This window comes from Salvia splendens, chromosome 11 (genome assembly GCF_004379255.2).
Source record: "Salvia splendens isolate huo1 chromosome 11, SspV2, whole genome shotgun sequence".
Classification (NCBI taxonomy): Eukaryota; Viridiplantae; Streptophyta; class Magnoliopsida; order Lamiales; family Lamiaceae; genus Salvia; species Salvia splendens.
Window position 1 is genome coordinate 33543935 of NC_056042.1, and position 20320 is coordinate 33564254.

A 20320-nucleotide genomic window follows, 5' to 3' on the forward strand; every position below is an offset into this window, starting at 1 on the left:
TTTCACAATCTTATAAACAACCATCAAATTTACAAAAATTCACTAATTCAAATTTCTCATTCTAACTCTCGATTCTCTCTGTGATTCATTATCTCATTTATTGATATTAAAGTTAGCCCCACAACACTAGAGCAAGTTCAGAGTGCTGGATATTAACTTCCGTACCAACATGTTCCACTCTGTTAATCACCTACGTTCAAAATGAGCTAGTCAATGATAGATGATGGAATTACTTCTAAATTATCATTATTAAGATTAATTTTATAAATTATTCCTATATTATATACTTGTATCAAATAATTAAATAATTTAAGGTTTTATAATCATTTTATTATAAATAAAAAATATAATCTTACAGATTTTTTCAATTTAGATTAAATTGATAAACTATTTAATTACCACATCATTCTTTATACAAAATAATGTAAAAAACTTAATAGCAACATGGAATTTTATTTGAAGGGGCTTTTATTTTACCGTATTTTGAATTACCACTTTGTTCTTGGGCATACATGGGTGATGGTAATTGTTACTTTGCCTATATGCAAAGTGCATGATTTTTTTAATATGAAGTTGTTGTAATTGTTATTTAATTAAATGCAATTGAAACTAGTCATCTTAAATCTTTAATTGGTGTCAAATGAATATTATACTAAATTAATTGATAAATAGTACAGTAATTTAATTTGAAGAACAAAAAAATATTTAAATAATACAACGACACGTATATTTTATGTATTTGAGTAAAAAGTAAATCATGATTTCATATTTTATAATTCATGTAAATATGCTAAAGCACTAAATAAAGTAAACCGTAATATATATTACCTCTGAGAATCAAACTCACAGTCTACATATTAATGCATTTATCTTTTATGTAATATTATTTTCATATTTTAATATATTTATTAACAAATAAAGCTAAAAATACAAATTTAAATTTATCATTGCAATATTTCAATATCGGACCAATACGTTTATTCGTGCTTAAATACTTATCACGATGCGTTGGTATTATAAATATAAGAGAAAATTGAATTAATCATGTAGCATTAGTAAATGTTGATATTGTTTATATAAATTTGATGCAACATGAGTTAACGGATAATTCAATTGAATAAATCATAGTTTCTTCATATTTATAGTATTTCATAATTTAAGGGTACATTTGTCCAAATAGAATTTATACTTTTTAAAGGTATTGATTTCAATGAAATGGCATTAAATGCGCTAAATTTTATTAATATTTTTGTTTATATTCATACGCAAGGTTGAAATGTGCTAAATGAGCTAAAATTGTTGCGATAAATATAATATTTTATTTTTATTTTTATGGCGGACTTGTGGCCGTTTAGCACTACTTACTTCAAATCGGTAATATTCCAATGCTTTTATGAGGGTATATAATATTGTTAGTGTTAATGAATGTGCCCTATTATTTTTATGCTTGGAAAAGCCCGCAACATAGATTAGTGTGATGCAAGATATTTTTGACACATAATTAAACTCCATCTTAAACCAAACATGAACTGAAGTTATGGTGAGTATTTTACTAAGCTACCATTTACACACCAACTAAATACATATCACAGTCGTTATCCTAATTATCTGAAACATAGTGTTATGTTTATATGAGTGACGCTCCATTCTTATCACAATATAATATTTTTTTTAGCAGAATAAAGGTAGAGTTTGGTGGATTAACTATAATTCTTTGGTATGCAAAATTATGAAGCACAATGTGAGGGAAAGGCTCGACCCTAAATTATTGTTCCCTCTAGATTAACAATCCCTCGCCCCTCTAGAGTAATAAATAATTCAAGATTAACTAGTAATTTCTGCTAATCTAGAATATAATAATTGTAGTACTAAATATATATATATATATATATATATATATATGGTCATGATAAACTACAAACTACAAACTACAAACTCTAATCCTATAGGCCCAATATAATTCATCAACGGTTTAAAATAGGTGATTAAATAATGTCAACATTCCCTATAAAATGTGTCACCAAGGGGTAGAATCGGGTCTCACAATTGGACGCTGATTTTGTTGAGATTATCAAATCCCGTATATTGCGTCGTTCGGCTTCACTACACTATTCACGTTACCAAATCCCCTTAATTGCGTCCCTCCTACTTCCCACCACATTCTACCTTTTCCTCTTCCCTCCGAAATCGTCCGTGGTTGCGTTCGGCGGAAACATCAAATTGGATTTAGTGTTGAAGTCTACCTTTCTCGCCGGCCTCATGAGCTCTGTAAGACGACGTGGCCAAGCTTCCGCTGATTCGATCGATGGTGAGATTTTCCAGCAAAAAACCTAGTTGTCAAACGTGGTAACATTTAATTTTGGTAATTGTTCGTATTATTAGCCGAAAAACTAATGCTCGATTCAAAATCACACGCCCAACACTGATTTTGCACACTCTGTTGTACCCAGTTTTTTATCTGTTTTTCCAGCAAGACCCTAGTTTAATCTGTTTTTCAGCTATTTGGGTAATTTGGAGTTGTTGTATACATTGTTGCAATATGTTGACATTTTATGGTGACATTAGTGGAAATTGTATGATTTCAGGATTGGTGATGGTGGTTTATAGCTTTTGTTGACATTGTTGTTGACATTGGGAATTATTGTCTAAGAGTGGGTTGAATACCTCGTTGTTGAGTTTGGTGGAAAATGTATGATTCTGGGAAAGGTGTTGACATTTTTTTATAAATGTCATCATTGTCAACATGTATTCTATGGTGAAAACTAGTGAATGAAAATTAAGATCCTTACTTTTGAGCAACTAACAAGATGTCTCTAACTTGGAATCTCAAATACCCAAGCTTCAGCCTCGGCTTCGATGCCAGCCAGGTTAATTATATATTATACGTTCCAAGGTTAAAAATCCGTTGACATACTTAATGAAAGTGTGAATTTTGTTGTATTGTAGGACGGTGACGCTTGTCACCGTGATGCAGAGCGTCGACAGAATACAGACATGGCAGACAATCCAACCAATGCTGGAGAGGCATGTATATATTATTGGAAACTATGTTTAAAATCCGTTGACATACTTAATGAAAGTGCGAGTTTTGCTATATTGTAGGACGGTGACGCTTGTCACCGTGATTCAGAGCGTCGAGAGGAAACAGACATGCTAGTATATCCAACCAATGCTGAAGAGGTATGTATATATTATACGTTCCTAGGTTAAAATGCCGTTGACATACTTAATGAAAATGTGACTTTTGTTATATTGTAGGACGGTGACGCTTGTCACCGTGACTCAGAGCGTCGAGAGGAAACTGACATGCCAGACAATCCAACCAATTCTGAAGAGGTATATAGGCCACAGTTGTTTTTGGTTTAAAGTGATTATTCACTCAATCGTCATAGCTTACTTTGCGTGAAGGCTGACGTGTCGGAGAACGAGCTAAGGGAGCCAACTGACCTATGTTTAAGTGGGGATGGAGGTGTTTCCCAGGAAGGGGAAACAGAGATCGCTGCCGAATTAGGAGGAGATTGTTTGGATTTTATGACTGGTAGTGAGATTCGGAAAGAGCATGTGTGTGTGGCGAAAGCAGGAACGGTAGTGAATGAGGAGAATGCACTCGACGTGGCGAGGGCTATAGCGCATGATGTTGAGGCGGAGGTATGTAAAACAACTGAACTTAGTACTGTTGTCTTTAAGTAGGGGTGTTGACATTTACTGCTGGATGTTGTATTTGGTTTGGTTGTAGACGTTTGGCTTAAGTTGTTGACATTGTGTACTTTTACTGTTTTTCTGATGCAGCACGACGCAGTAGATATTGCCATATGTTCTGCTGTGGAAGCAGTGTATGAGCTAGGTGATGCAGCCTTTGAGACCCAAATAGTTACGAGGGGCGTTGACAAGGGTAAATTACCTGTCCGTGAAGATGCTGAGAGTTATCGTGAAGAGAGCACGTTTGCTGACATACAACCTGCTCCAGTGAAGAAAATGAGATTGCCTACGGGGAGAAGACAGGGATCGATGTCAACGCGCATCAGCCCTTTGTGGACTAGAGAAGAGAGGGATTGTTATCAATTCCTGCTTGCAACTCCCTACATGTGGATGTAAGCAAAAAATTGTATGATTATTGGGTTATTTTAACAACAGTTGGTGACTTGAATAACTTATTGTTGAAACCTAGGGATCATGTTGTCTACGATGATGATATGGTGGAACTTAGTAAACAAAAATTCAGCACGTTGAAGCCCCATGAAGCTGTTGATGTTGGAGTTGTGGATGCTTGGGCTTGGTATCTGAATAGCATGGAAGAGAAAAAATCAACACAGAATCCCAGGAGATTGTTTGCCACAACATCTCCTACAGTAAGTGTACTGTTGATATGATGTAATTTGTATTATTTGATTTCTAATGACATTGTGTTACGATTGCAGACAATCAATGTGGTTGAAAGGAGAACTAGTTGGGTTGAATCTGAAGCTGTACAATTATTCTGTGAGGAGATGGATGGTCAATTCAACATGGATGGAAACTTTGATTTCACAAAATATGATTTGGTAATTCTTCTAGTTTAACTAAAAACGACGTCCTCGAAAATGAATATTGAAGCAAGTGTCAATAAAAAAATCCGGCCTCCATGTTGTAAGGGTCTGATTTCACAAAATATGATTTGGGTTGTCTTCGAAATTGAATATTGAAGCAAGTGACATTTGATACTGTTTTTGCTATAATTGGTCTGCACATTGACATTCCCCCTTTTCACCTTGCCTACTGCACACAATGGTCTGCCATGTTTTGACACCATTTGCGTACTTGTGTCCATATCTTCGAGTATCAAACCTACAGTCATTGGCATATGCTTCATAAAAGGAAATTCCTTCGTCTAATGTTTCAAACACCTGACCAACGAACGGTTTAAGCTCGGGTCTGCAATCTGGAATACCTGCAGCTGTACACATGATAGAGAATCTTCATTAAGAATGTCATCACTGCATGTCAATGGCCAAATTGGCAGAATGTCATCACTGCATGTCAACGGCCAAATCGCACACTATATCAAATATAAAACATTGCTGACAGATTCTGTATAGAGTATCAGAACAAGCATAAAAAAAAATCTTCGAGTATCAAACCTACAACATTTCGCAATATAACATAATACTTATGCATAATCTACTCAACGTACTATGTCTTCTTCAGTCAAGCACAACAATTTCTACAGTATACATTAAAAAAAATGTACCAAAACAATGACAGACAAATCAGCACAGGGACATCAACCATTTCGAAATCTAACTGCAGTTGGACATACGAAACAGAATCATCATCCAAGGATGTCACCACGGAATGTCAGCGGCCAAAAATAGCATGAATATCATCGCAAACTACATCAGAACCATTGGCAGAATATTTTTTCATGTATTGAAGATTTAAACGACCATTTATTCACAAAAAAAACGTCACCAAAATTATGCTACCAACAACGACCAATTCGATACATAGCCTACTACTCAACCTCATTCATCAACTAACGCAGAAACATCAAATATAAACGTCATTGTTTTCAACAATTTGCAACACCTATAGTTCAAATTGTCATGAAAAATACCTTGAGCTTCGTCAAACATCTCCATTTCAACACAAACGTCGACGTGGAGCTTACGCCGGCCCAATATACTTCGTAAACTAACGCCTAAGAAGATTTATGCGATGCACTTCAACACAAACGTTGCCAATATGGTGCCTTGAATGTCGATGATTAGTGTCAGGATTGGCCAAGATGGTACCTTGAATGTAGATTTATGAGATTAACTATGCACATGGGATAACTTTATGGTTGAATGAGAAAGAGATGGTGGCCGATGTTAATTCTCATTCCAAATATGAAACTCATTGTAGTTTGGTATAATAGAGATAAATTAGGAAGACATTATCGTCGGTTACAATTTGAGGAATCACGTCAAATATTGTTAAGTTGGAGTAAATTGAGGGGGAGTAATAACCGATTCATACTACAAATCCCACATAAGTCCCTGGTGACACAAATTGTATTGCACGTTGACATTAACATTTGATAGATCATGTCAGCCGTTGATTGTGATTAAAGATTGTTTAGGATTAAAGTTTGTAGTTTGTACCAAAGATAGGAGTTTGCATTTGATCACACCTCTATATATATATATATATATAGGGGAGCGTTATTCTCCTTTTCATACCTTAGATCCTTTATTCTTCTTAATATGGGCCGTTAGATCTCATTCATCAATGGTCCAGATGATATGCATTATTACACTATAATGGTGTATTATTAGTCGGTGTGCATTATTCAACTGAAAATCTGCATTATTACACTATAATGGTGCATTATTAGTCGGTGTGCATTATTCAATGGAAAAATTTGCATTATTAAATGACACGTGGCACTAATCTAGCCGTCGAATGACAAAATCGTAGGGCTGAGATCAAGAAGGAAAAAGGAGAAAATATGCAAAAAGGAAATGAATACATCCCTATATATATATATATATATATATATATATATATATATATATATATATATATATATATAGAATGGATGAGATTTACTTGGATATTTGACATAAAATCAATTATGGGCCTGAACACTCCCCTATAAATTATATGAAATTGTTATAGATTTTTAACTATATACTATGATTGAATAAAATAATAGATGATGGAAATTTTTTCATAAAATCTTTTATTATATGATATATAAGTATTTATTATTTAAATTTAGTATTATTTGGACTATTTTGATGATGAGATAAATATAATTAACACATGTAACTCCTATTTTACTAATCATAATTAATCGTAAATAGGTCCATAAAATTAATTATTCAATTTGAAGATTGAAAACTAATATTTCATTCCGGTCTTTAGTCCATTATTCATTTATTAGACATACCAAACATTAAAAATGTGATCATTCATTCATACATAACTCCATTACTTTATATAGAATCACCCAAGAGATTGGAATATTGGGCCAATGGGCCTTATGTGTAATTTGGGCTGAATTTCATATATTTATAATTGACATACTTTTATATAATAAAGCCTATTATAATCATATTTATTGGGTGATTCAAATCCAAACACCTCATACATAAAAGATGCACATATTTACTCTGTCCCTTTAAAATATAAACTTCGTGGACAAATGAACGTCGAGTTTCAAGTTTTAATACAAAATAGTGAAATATGAGAAATAAATATAAAAGTAGTTAGAGTAGTATTAGTTGATAGTGCGACTCACACATCATTAGAGTAATGATAGTAGTGAAAAAGTTTTGAAAAAATAGAAACGTATTAAAATGATAAAAAAAAATACCTAACTATTTTCTTGTGTATATATAGAGTACTTTTTTTTACATACTTAGAGTTATTTTTATTTATAAAAATAATTTAATAGTAATCGGGAAAAAAACGCTTGTGCGAAAACGCAAATCATGTGAAACGACAAGCGATGGCATATGATCTCGGTGTGCACCTTTCCTCCGGACTCCAGTGCACCTTCTTCATCTTTGACTAACGATCTAACTACTGAATTGAACCGAATTAAATCCATATTTTGTTGGATAATAGAAATTATTAGAAATCGAAAATCCTAAATTAGTTTCTAGAGAAATGACATGTTATCTACCTTATGTGAGCTCCTTATATGAGCACCACTCTTATTTGAAGCACGTTTAGCGTTGTTCGTTTTGATTTATATATTTAATTTGATTCTAATATATTAAAAAATGTTATTGAAATTTTTTATTTTACAAAATTTATAAAAATCAAAGCTTGATTTGTTATATAGAAACAAGTAAATCAAGCTTTGATATTTATGAATTTTGTGAAATTGAAAACTTCACTAACATTTTTTTAATATATTAGAATCAAACTAAATATATAAATTGAAACGAACAATACTAAACATGCTTCAAACGAGAGTGATGCTCACACAAGGAGTATATTAAGGCATATAGCATATCATTCCGACGCACGGTAACAAAGTGTAACAAAGTCTCCTCCACCAGCCGGCGGCGCTACCTATGCTTTTGTCGCCGGATATTAGAAGCGGGGCTACACCTATCCTTGAATCAGCCGCACTGTAATTCACGGAGAAAAGAAGGAAGCGGCGATTGCGCCGGAAATTGAAGGGGAAACGGCGATTTAGGAAGGATTCAATTTGCGTGAAGAAAAAAAATACTACTATAATTTTTTATAAAAAAAATAGCTACTTTGAGCATTCGGTTAAACCGATTCGGTAATCGAAGAGAACCAAAAATCACGTCAATAGGGAAAGTGGCGTTTCGTTGTCGCCATGAGTCGTTTTTTAGAGGCATGTGCGGTGGGAAAACAAAGCAAATTTCTCTGTTTTCGCTGTCACTTTCTTTGTAATAATAAACCTCGTGTCGTGTGTCTTCTTGCTCACCGCTCGATTAATCTGATGATTATGTGTCTCAATAGCACATAGTTCTCTCCGCCTTTCTTGGAGAACAGGTGTACTTTCTGATCCACCTATATTTAGCAACTTTAATCTGTCTCCATTTGCGCTCTATTTATTCATACACACCTTCTGTTTGAGAATTGCCCCCAGAGAGATAGAGAGAGGAGAGATCTGTAATGGCTCAGGCGCTTTTCCAATCCTCGTTTCTTGCTTGCTCGGATCTCTCCAGCAATTCATCAAATGGATCTGATGTATTTGTGATTGCTGTTTCCTTTCCTCTTTTGTAGATTGATTGAGCATGTGTGCATTTATGTGAAGCAATTTCTTGGAATTGATTTGCTGCTTTTTGTGTTTCATTGTTTTGGGGTGGAAGGTGTTTGGTTCCCAGTTGAGATCTCCGGAGATTGACAAGTCCCAGTTGAGATTTTTGGGTTGTTACAAGTAAGTTTCTCCAAAGTTCTAATCTTTAGTTATTTGTTAATTTTCATCTTGAGATAGTTGAATGCACCTTCCTTGTGCTTGTGCTTGTAGGCTATTGTGTAGTGAGTTAGATTGCTTAATTTGCCTTGTTTATTGATAAAATGTTTAGAATCAACAATCGTAGCAGCATAAACAGGTAGTAGAAGTCTAGGATGATTTGCTCTGAAATTGTGCTTCAAGTCTAATCCAAGAATTATCCTTAACTCATCTACTGTCTCCATAATCGAAGACCTTTTTTGGTGATTTTAGACCTGTCCACCTGTAACGGCTTCAAATGCTTTTGTATTGGCTATGTGGTGTTAGAAGCTGAGTTTGGTAATAATTGTTGTACTATGAGTTCAGAAAATTGGTTAGTTGAATTGAAAGTCCTCAGTAGTTGCACTGCACTTGCTTCGATTGTGTTCTTGACTTTAAAGTCAGATGCTTGTCGTTCCACAATGAGATAAAAACATTGAAGAAACTAGTTCTGAATCTCGGATTCTTGCACCTTAAGCTTCTAATCGTATTGTTTGATGATGGTTTATAGGACCACTTACTTTATAAGATTAAAGACCATGCAACACTCAAGATTGATCCAAAGAGATAAGCATGTTATATTCTGATTTAAATTATGTGGGCCTCGATAGATTGGATGTTACACTAATGTAATCTCTTCGTGTTGTATGACTTCCGTTGTTGGATAATAGAAGAAATCCCACTTTGAGATTGAAGGCCTTAATGGAGTCCCCAGGCCTAGCTCAGGATACCGTAGAGGACAAGCCGAAAGTCGCAAAAATGACCAAAGAAGTGCCAGATCATTTCAAGGAGTTGAAACACAGATTTCTTAGTTTCAAAAAAGACAAATACTTGTAAGAATTTTGTAGCTGTTTTCTCTGTTAAATGTATTGAACAAAAATAGGAGTTTTATATGTTCTTACATCTTTCTCGTTGTTTCAGGAGCAACTTAGAGCACTACAAAGGGCTGGCTGAGGCCCAGGTGCCAAAGGTACTTAATTTTGGTAATACTTTTTTTCAAGTCTCGATTGTTATTGTAGCTAGAATCTGATGTACTGAAGGACAGTTCATGGTGATTGCTTGTGCTGATTCGCGGGTCTGTCCCTCGAGTATCCTTGGTTTCCAACCAGGAGAAGCCTTTGTGGTCCGGAATGTGGCGAACTTGGTACCACCACATGAGGTACATTAGTTATATCTTTTTGAGCTTGTACCACTTGTAACACGAGTGATGGTTCTGAAGATTTTGCTGCTCTGATGCAGAATGGACCTACGGAAACAAATGCTGCCCTTGAATTTGCCGTCAATTCTTTGGAAGTAAGTTATTATCTGCTTAAATCATGTATGCCTTCTCTTTGTAGTTATTGAATGGATGCAGTGTTTATATACACATCATCTGCAATGGTAAATCTTTTTCCGCTACCCATTGACACATAAATTTTTTTAAGGTAGTCCAGTAAAGCTCTATATTATCATTCTCTTATCAGTAGGAACTGAAATATTGAACTATCGCATATTTTTGTATATTTCTTCAGGTTGAAAATGTACTGGTTGTTGGTCACAGCTGTTGTGGAGGAATTAAAGCACTGATGAGCTTGGAAGATGAAATAGTTTCAAGGTTCTTCTCTTATTGATTTCAATGATATTCCATTTGGCATCTGTTTTTATACCTCACAGCCTTCGTTTATGTTGTCCAGTAGCTTCATCCGAAACTGGGTGATTGCGGGAAAACCTGCCAGGTTGCAAACGAAGGCTGTTGCTTCGGACCTCAACTTTGATCAGCAGTGCAGGCACTGTGAAAAGGTTTGCCTCCCTCCATTCATCTCCACTCCCTCTCTTGCTTATTAGCTTTATTTGATTTGCAAGTCGCATCTGCTTTTCGTGTGTTTTGTTGGGAGAAGCTTGATAACCATAAAAGGGGAGTAGGATAGCTGCATCGTTAGTACTAAACTCTTCTCTCTGTCTTGTATTTTTGTCCAGGAATCAATTAATCGGATATGCTTTTTGTATGTTTTGTTGGGAGAAGATTGATAACCATAAGAGAGCAATAGGATAGCTGCAGCATTAGTACTAAATTCGTCTCGTTGTATTTTGTACAGGAATCAATTAATCGGTCGCTGATGAACTTACTGACTTATCCATGGATCGAAGAGCGGGTGATTAGGGGGAAGCTTTCGATCCATGGTGGCTACTATGACTTCACTGACTGTACTTTTGAAAAGTGGACGCTCGACTACAAGGGGAGTACCATGAAGTCCGAGAGCTCATGCTCGATTAAAAACCGAGAATTCTGGGCCTGAGTTTGCTCTCCTATACCTTATCTTTCTCTTTTACTACTCAGAGCAGTTCTATTCAAGCTGTGTGTGTGAGGCTTAGATTTTCTATTGAATTTGATATGTATAACTCGAAATAATTGTAACACTACTCCCAATAAAAAATTTATGTTAATATTGTGTTAGATTCCTTTGAGGAAGCTCCAATTTGACCTGAAACAGTTGATTAATTGTAAGATTTTAGCAGTAAATTGTTGTGTACTTAATTCTGCTTTTTCTCAAGAATGTGAATTCTCCACAATTATGTGGTCTTTTTTTAATAGGTAAATAAATTCTTAAAGCCTAATTTTATTTAATTTTGGCTAAATGATAAAATATATCGTGACCTATGGTGGTTTTGTCAATTTTATCCCTAACTTTCCATTTTTTCAAATTTGTCACTAGCTTTTAATAGTTGTAATAATTATGTCTCAGTTTTATCAGTTTATCAATAATCTTTTCAACATATAATTTATAAATACCAGAAGTTCCCACTGATGGTGAAATCATGATATTACGTGTTAGAAAATGATCAATTACTATTCCTCCCAAAAATACAAGAATATGAGTAGTATTTTTAGTGGTATGAAGTAGTAATAAAGACTAATTAAACTACAACAAAGACGAGAATTATAACCATAGAAATTCATAATTTCATAACAAAATTCATATATTACAATCTCCTACATCTCAAGAGCAATGAAAGAAAGTAGTCACTCATATACTATAGCAAATCACACCAAAAGAAACTACAACCATAGAATCATTGGTGTTCTTCCAAATCTGACAGTGGTTCGTCTCCGGATTGATGGAAATTCGGTGTTGAATCTCCTTCCCCTGTTTCTTTTTTTTCTTCCATGTTCTTTCATCCTCTTTTATCGCGTCTCTGGAGTGGTGAAGAATGCCAAAAAATGCCTCCCCGGGTTGTATAAAACTCGAAAGGCAGTTACTCGAGCATGTCACTCGGCCGAGTAGGGGCTACTGGAGTCAAGACGCGGATGTCACTCAGCGAGTTGCAATTTGGCAGTAAATCTACCCGCCCGAATGAAAACCTCTGGAAGCACGAATGTCACTTGGCCTGAGTGAAAGCTTCTGAAAATGGGAATTTGTTCTGTTTTTCCTCTACTCTCCATCCTTAGCTCCAATTCTTCGCTTCATTCGAACTCCTCTTCGCGTCCTGATTTCTGACCTATAATGAAAATAGCATACTTCAATGAGCTTTTTTGTATAAAATTTGATTCGCACCACTAGCCTATCTCATTTTTCGAAAGGAATGAGAATTGATTATCAGCTCATAGATGAATCCATAAGATGTGACATGACAACAGAAAACATAAATCCAGATTAAAATTTTGATGTCATTTTGAGCTGAGCTTCATCAATTGCAGAATATAACAAGGATCTCATTTAACCAGTACTAATGATACTACCTACACATGCAAATAATGCCTTCACTTGACATGAAAATTGGAATCACAATTGTCGCACAAACAAGATTGCTGTTCACAGATGATCTTTACTTCTCTAAAGAGTGTGCCTCAGCTGAGAGTAATACATATTTTCTAATCAGGAAACCCGAGTAGCTTACGTGTTTTTGGTTTTTGTGGTCGGTAACAAAGTATGGATATGTAGCCTTTATCAAGCTTCATTCCTTCAACCACTTCCACTTCATTTTCCCATCTTCTTTCCACCCTGAGACATGATGTAGTTTTCATGGCCTTGATAAATAGTTCATCAAACATGAGATGATGATCACGAGCAAATATCACAGACGAAATGAACAAATTCACTAAACTCATACCTCTCTCTTTATTTCTCATCCTGGTATCTTGATTCTCTCTTGACACTCTGCCTCACAGATTTAATTCCTGGAAAAAAATAAAATTCAAATGAGTTCTTTTCAATTGTGAATACGATGAATGCAATATGAATAATTTCAGTGTTGGTGATGCTTGGGTGAAAAGAACATTACCTCGGCTTTCCATCATTGATAAAGTGGTGGCATCAATTGTGAATCCCCTCGAATCCATCTCTTCCAAGAGATGAATTGCATCGTGTATCATGTTATTTTTTAAAAGACCACGAACCAAAACATTGCACGTTATTCTATCAGGCAAACAGTTGTTGTTTACCATCTTCTTCATGAAAACCTTAGCCTCTTCCATCTCCCCTTCTTTGCAAAGTGCACCAATGAGAATATTATAGGTTATAACGTCGGGGGATGGAAGCACACCGAACAAATCCTTCGCTTGTTTAACCTTTCCATCCTTGCACAATCCGTTAATTAAAATGTTATATGTAAAAATGTCGGGATCGAGACCTTTGTCTTCTATCTTACGCAAGACAGAAAAGGCTTCAACAAAACAATGAGCACTGCACAATCCCTTAATTAGAGTGTTATATATTACAGTGTCGAAATCAATACCTTTGTCCTCTATCTTATTCAAGACAGAAAAAGCTTTAGCAAAGCAATGAGCCCTGCACAATCCCCCAATCAGAACACTATAAGTTACTATATCAGGAACCACACCTTCAACTTCCATCATATTGAACACCGATAATGCTTCAGTGATACGACGTGACTTGCACAAGGCATCCAACATTATGTTGTAAGAAACCAAGTCGCGCTCAAGCCCTTGCGCTTGGATTTCCATAAAAAGACGGAAGACTTCACCCACTCCTCCCTTTTTGCAATGCCCGTTCATCAAGGTGTTATACGTTACAATACTAGGCTTGATCCCTGATTTCAATGCAATTTCAACTATGCTTCCGGCTTCATTCATTCTACCATTCAAACAATATCCATGAATGAACGAATTATAGGTCACAATGTCGGGTTCAACATTCATATTCTTCATAACATGCTCAGCAGCTTCCACCCTCCCCTCTTTGCAATGAGCATCCACTAACATATTGTACGTATTTAAATCTGGGTAGACCTTATTCGCCACCATCTTCTTTAACATGTTCTCGACCTCATTCCATCTACTCATCTCGCATAGCCCCTTCATTATTGAATTATAGGCTAAAGTATCGGGCGAGACGCCCATACTAGCCATCGCATCGACAATCACAGCGTAGTAATCATAAACACGAGCTTTCCGCCATCCCCGTTTCAGTAAACGTAACATATCAGGCTCACACAACCTACTGATTATATTAAGACTAGAAGATTCATCAGTAAGCCGACACAGTGACTCAGTAAACAACCTCTTCAACAAGTTTGCCGCTTCGAGATTCTTCCCAACCAACAAAAGCCCTTTGATCAAAGTGTTAAACGTCACAACATCCGGCTCGTACCCACGCTTCAATACACTGCCTAAGATCGAAAACCCAAGCTCGGGTCTTTTCAATCGGCTGTAACAATCAATCGCAATGTTTAATGTGCATAGATTTTCGGGAACATCCCTCTGGAGCATTTCGTCGAACAGATAGAGTGCAACGAAGTATCGTTCCTTTTTCACAACCGAGGTCAACAATTTATTGAAAGCGAAAACGGAAGGGAGCGGCAGCGTTCTGAGCATTCTGTCAAATAGTGCGATTGCGTCGTCGGGATTGCCGGAAAAGTGTCTTGCTTGGTGGCTGACATTGTCGGAATTGAATCTGGGTACGAGAAATGGGTGATAGGGAAGCGAAGGCCGGTGGAGACGAGCCATCGACGGCGATCCGCCGGAGAGACCGCGAGAGAGGAGAAGGAGGCGCAGCTTCTTAAATGTTATTAGGGATCTCAATTGAAATTTGGAATGTGAATTGGGGAAAGTGGAAGGATGGATTGGGGGTAACTCACGCAAGAAGAGGCGTGGATTCGCCGGAGGCGACGTGAATTCGTCGGAGGAAGAAGAGGGGTTGGCGGAAGGAGGAACGCTGCTGTATTCTTCAATTTGGGAATTCCTAATTTGGGGGAAATTATTTTTAGAATGTGAGGAAGGGGTTGACCGATTGGGGAGTTTTGTGGAGTGTCTATTGGATCACTTTAATTGTTTGGTTTGGGCCTTAGTAAATTAAATAAGTGTAGTGGGCTGCCTCATTTTAATTGTTGGGCCGAGATTTAATTATGAGAAGTTGGAATTAATTTAAGAATCGAGTTGGAGCTTGATTAATTAATTCCTGAATAAATTATTAAATTCCCAAAGATGGAAAGTGACGAAGTTGGAGACGCTAATGGGCCGACCGGCATCGCCCCGCGACGCCATGGACGGCCTTAAGAAAAATCCTATAAAAGCCGAGACTAAAACGTAGGTGCTATCCTATAGGATGCATGCATTCTTTTATCAGAAAAAAAAATAGTTCGAGTACTAATTAGCGTGTTACGCTATTTATTTCTAAAGGAGAATTTATACAAGGGCAAGTGAGGCCAAACGAGGAATTTTTATTGGAGATAAGCATACCAGGTGGGCTTTCTTTTAATATCCAGCACTATAGTGTGGATATAAAGCAAATATTTTGAAGTTATGAAATACCATTTTTTTCTCAAAAATGGAGATGTGATTTATTTTAAAGTTGTTGTCATGCCATAAAATGTTTGTTTTCGAGACCTGTTTGTGAGGGCTATATGCCGGGAGTTTGGCGATGCCAAAATTTGGTAACAAATTCGGTTCCCAATAGGACCGCAAACCCTATTCGGAGTTACGTGCGCGAGCGCTGTGAGCCATCCTAGAGAGAGGTTGGCCGGCGAGGGTGCTTGTGAAGGCGGCCACCTTCACGGCACACTGGATTCTCAGACATGGAGGAATACATCAATAACTTATACTGCAGTCGGACTTTTAAGATCACAAAAGAATTTAGTATGCTCGGGCCTTTTAAGAAACCCTCGTGTGATACTGTTGATGGATGACAACTTATAGTTCTATGTTTTGTTTTCGGCACGCGTCCACTGAGTACTCCTGTACTCAGCCCTGCATGTATCTATAAATGTGCAGGTTGAACGTCAAGATGGAGAAGAATTGATCGGAGTCGATGCTATTAAATAATCAAGTGGATTTCTCTACGATTCGTGTCTTTATACACGAAGTCATTTAGTAAGGACCTATTCCGCTGTACTTTTGTCAAGTGAGAATTTCAAAGTCTCACCTTCGAACTCTGATTTAGTTGATATGATGAATTATTCTATTTGGAGATCTTGTAATAAAATACTTGGCTTCTAATTTGTGGTATCAATTGATTGGCCTTTCGGCAAGTCCCTTGAGTTCTTTCCTCGTTTCGTTAATTCCGCTTATTAGTCACGGATTTTCCGCTTTTGCTATCATTAGCAAAGTGCGGTCGTGACATAAAGTAAGAGAAAATAAAGTAAAAGAGAAAAAAAATGTTGTTTCTTGCCAAAAAAGGAAATGACTCAGCTAGTGGGACAACCCAAATGGGACAGAAGAAGTACTCCATCCGTCCCACAATAATTGTCACTTTTATTGTGGGCACAAGTTTTAAGAAATATAAAGAAAAGTTAGTTGGAAAATTAGTAGAATGTGAGACCCACTTTTTTATATTGGTTTTATAATAAAAATGTGAGTGAAGTGAGTTAGTGGAATGTGAGACCTACTTACCATTTATGGCAAAAATGAAGTGTGACAGTTATTGTGGGACGGACCGAAATGGAAAAGAGTGACAATTATTGTAGGATGGAGGGAGTAATAAACTATACTATTGCAGTTATACTAAATTCTCATTTTGGACTATCTTTTCAATTTTATTTCAAAAATTTCAGTCTCTCATAGTACTACCTCTGTCCTATAATAGGAGTCCACATTTGACTCGACACATGTTTTAAAAAATGTAAAGAAAAATAAGGTGAAAAAGTTAGTGGAGTAAGAGTCCCACTTTTATTTATTAGTTTTATAATGAATGTGAGTGAGATGAGTTATTGAAACGTAAAACCTACTTACTATTTATAGTAAAAGTAAAAGTAGACTTTTATTGTGGGATGTACTAAAATGGCAAAAATGGACTGTTATCGTGAGATAGAACTAGTAATTTACAAGCAAGTTGCACTATGGCTCAATTTAATGCTAGGTATTTTAAAATCAACACACCACTAGGCCGATTTATGCAAATAGTAAATAGTGAGTAATCTAGATACCAAACTTATTTTCTGATGAATAAAAGTGTGACATTCCAAAGTTCAACAAAAGTAGCTAATACGTTCCAACAAAAGTGTGATCTTTTAATCATTTTTCCATTTGTCCACAAAAATTATATTTTGTTATAATCCACAAAACTTTATGGAGTATTTAAACTTCATTCGCACTCAATATTTGTAAAAATTCCAACACTTAATTACCTATTACTACTATTTTTTTAAAAAAAACTTTGGATAGATGAATTTTAATTCCAACCACCACAACAACCCGTCACCGTAGTGTATGGGTGTTCCTTAGACCATCTGCAACGCTGTCTCTTATCTGTCCCTTAACCGTCTCTTAAATTACTATTCATGGGCCCCACTGTACTTTTTTACTTCATCTCTTAACTAAGAGACAGAACCTGCAACCCTTCATCTCTTATCTCTCCCTTAACCGTCTCTTAAATTACTATTCATTCAATTTCATTTTTTATTTTTATTTCCAACAAATTCAATTAATAAAAACACACTTCATTAAATAAAATAAAATTACAACATAAAATTCGTAAAATCCTAAAAAAATAAAAAATACATAATTTAATAATTTCCTCCGCCAAATTTTGCACAAATGTGATCCATTAGATCATCTTGGAGTTGGGCGTGTGAGGTAGAGTCACGTTCAATTAATAAAAATCACAACCGTTCTTGTATAGACGGATGCACTCCACTGCGAGGCGGACTACTTGCGGTAGAGCTTCCGGGGGCTTCAGGGTCGAACCAATTTCCCGCCTCAGGTCCTTCGTCTTGGACAATCATGTTGTGCAAGATTATGCACGTATACATGATGTCGACCATACTCTCCATGAACCACGTACGAGCCGGAGCTTTGATTATGTTGAAGCGCGCTTGGAGAACCCCGAACGCCCTTTCCACATCCTTGCGAGCAGCCTCCTGCTTCTGCGCAAAAAGAGCCTGCTCTGCGTTCACAGGCCTGTTGCACGTCTTCACGAAGGTTGGCCACTTCGGGTAGATGTTGTCGGCAAGATAGTACCCCATTTTATACCGCCGGTTGTTAGCGATGAAGTTGATGGCCGGCGCTTTACCATCCAAAACTTCGGCGAAGAGGTCGGATTGGTGGAGCACGTTTATGTCGTTGTTCGATCCGGGGACCCCGAAGTACGCATGCCAGATCCATAGCCGGTAGTCGGCAACGACCTCTAGTATAATGGTGGGGTGGGTGCCTTTGTGGCCGCTAGTGTACGACCCCCTCCACGCTACATGGCAATTCTTCCATTGCCAGTGCATACAATCGACGCTGCCAAGCATCCCGGGGAATCCGTGCACTTCTTCGTGAAGGTGGAGCAGAAACTGACAATCTACCGTGCTTGGCCTCCGGTGAAATTCGTCGGTGAAGGATGCCCGGACGCCTTTGCATAATTGGATCAAACACATTCTCCCAGTGCTTTCTCCAATGTTGAGGTATTCGTCGAACACATCCGTCGTTTGTCCAGTTGCAAGTTGACGGATTGCTGCAGTACATTTCTGCAGCGTCGTGTGCCTGGGACGACCGACGGCGTCGAACCTTTCTTGGAAGAACTCTTCCCGGGCTGCCAATGTATTTGCGATGTGGAGAAATAGCGGTTTCCGCATGTGGAAACGTCGACGGAAGTAGGTATCTCCCCAAACCAGGTTATCGCAGAAGTAGTAGCGGACTAACCTTGCGGCGGCTTCTTCTCGGTTACGATGGATGTAAGTCCGGGAGCGTCTTTGGGGCTGCGCGGCTTCCTCCGCCTCCCGACGTCGATCTTCTTCAAGTGATTCTTCCATTATTCGACGCATTTGCTCATATGGATCCATTAGATCGATTACCTTTGGGGGAAGAATAAAAGAGTTGATTTGAGATGAAAATTGGAGTTGAAAGAGAGATGGTTTGAGAAGAATAGATACGTGTTTGTGTGTGAAATAGGGATGAAATAGGAGTATTTATAGAGTAAAAAAATAAAAATAAAATTAAAAAAATAGGAAAACGGTCGAAAAACGGTAATATTTTATTTTAATTTTTTTTATTAAATTTAATTTTAAAAAAATGATTTATTGCGTCAGCGTGACGAAACCCCACTCTCGGGGCGGCGAGTGGGCGTCACGCATGGCGCCGGAGCGCGCCACGTCGCGCGCGCGCGTGGCGAGACGTCTCGCGGGCCGTCTCGGAGAGACGGGTGTCTCGGCGAACTGGGGACGCGACGGGACGGCGCGTCCCGCGCTCGTCTCGTCACGGAGGAACTGGCTTCGAGCCACCCGCGTAACGCGTTGCGGGTGGCCTTAGCCATTCATTTACTGATTTTCCAGACAGATGAATCAATTTACGTCGTACCAATGCCACTGCATCAACTATGAATTAATTTACGTCGTACCAATCCCACTGCATCAACTATCATCTTTTCTATCTCATTTATTACTCATAACTTTCACCAAAATGACTTGTGCTGCACAAACCACTGCCCTTCCTTTTTCTTCTCTTGTAAATTTAATAGGCTTTGCTTATTGATGGAGTACGTACTAAACAAGCCAGCACAAAGCCCAAGAAAGAGTATCAGTTCGGCATGACCAAAGAGTTCGGCCTCAGCCTACAGCTCGGTAAAAGCCAACCAATCAAGCTCTGCCCTCAGGTCGGCATCAAGCTCTACTCTCAGATCGGCAAAAGCTGCTCGGCAATAGTTCAACAGTTCGGTTTCAGCATCGGCAAAAGCTGCTCGGCAATACCGAACTGGGAGACACGATCTATCTAGTGGTGGACCCATGCAGCCTCCACGACATCCACGACATCCACGACATAATTACTGATGATGTAAGCCACCGCCTAGTTAGTGGCCATGCAGGATCTCATGACCTCCACGACCTCCACGACTTAAGGTGGTGATGCAAGCCACGATCTCAGTTCAATATATAAATAGAACTTAGATCTGGTAGAAGGAAGGTTAAGCTCTCTAGAGATAAAACACCATATAGCAAGTTTGTATTTGTAAGCTGTAGAAAACAGAT

The 20320-nt window shown here is 37.4% G+C and overlaps 2 protein-coding genes across 10 annotated transcripts; one reads left to right on the plus strand and one right to left on the minus strand.

Moving 5' to 3' along the window:
• Positions 1-8263: 8263 nt before the first annotated feature.
• Positions 8264-11441, plus strand: LOC121753881 (beta carbonic anhydrase 5, chloroplastic-like). Of its 8 annotated transcripts, XM_042149156.1 has the most exons (10): positions 8264-8499; positions 8597-8697; positions 8820-8887; positions 9613-9774; positions 9863-9911; positions 9987-10100; positions 10181-10234; positions 10453-10535; positions 10615-10720; positions 11017-11441. In XM_042149156.1, exons 2-10 carry the CDS (start codon positions 8623-8625, stop codon positions 11215-11217), a joined length of 912 nt encoding a protein of 303 aa, XP_042005090.1. In that variant the 5' UTR covers positions 8264-8499; positions 8597-8622; the 3' UTR covers positions 11218-11441. The 8 variants fall into 8 exon arrangements, with proteins under 8 accessions (XP_042005090.1, XP_042005096.1, XP_042005095.1 ...); XM_042149162.1 differs by lacking the exon at positions 8597-8697 and having other exon boundaries at positions 8276-8499; XM_042149161.1 differs by lacking the exon at positions 8597-8697 and having other exon boundaries at positions 8277-8499; positions 9453-9774.
• A 418-nt stretch (positions 11442-11859) lies between these two features.
• LOC121756208 (pentatricopeptide repeat-containing protein At5g16640, mitochondrial-like) lies at positions 11860-15147 on the minus strand. Of its 2 annotated transcripts, none has more exons than XM_042151699.1 (4): positions 13202-15147; positions 13031-13097; positions 12818-12921; positions 11860-12418 (listed from the first exon to the last, which is right to left on the minus strand). In XM_042151699.1, the coding sequence occupies exons 1-2, from the start codon at positions 14883-14885 to the stop codon at positions 13039-13041; spliced, it is 1743 nt and encodes a 580-aa protein (XP_042007633.1). In that variant the 5' UTR covers positions 14886-15147; the 3' UTR covers positions 11860-12418; positions 12818-12921; positions 13031-13038. The 2 variants fall into 2 exon arrangements, with proteins under 2 accessions (XP_042007633.1, XP_042007634.1); XM_042151700.1 differs by having other exon boundaries at positions 12818-12947.
• Between the last annotated feature and the right edge of the window lie 5173 nt (positions 15148-20320).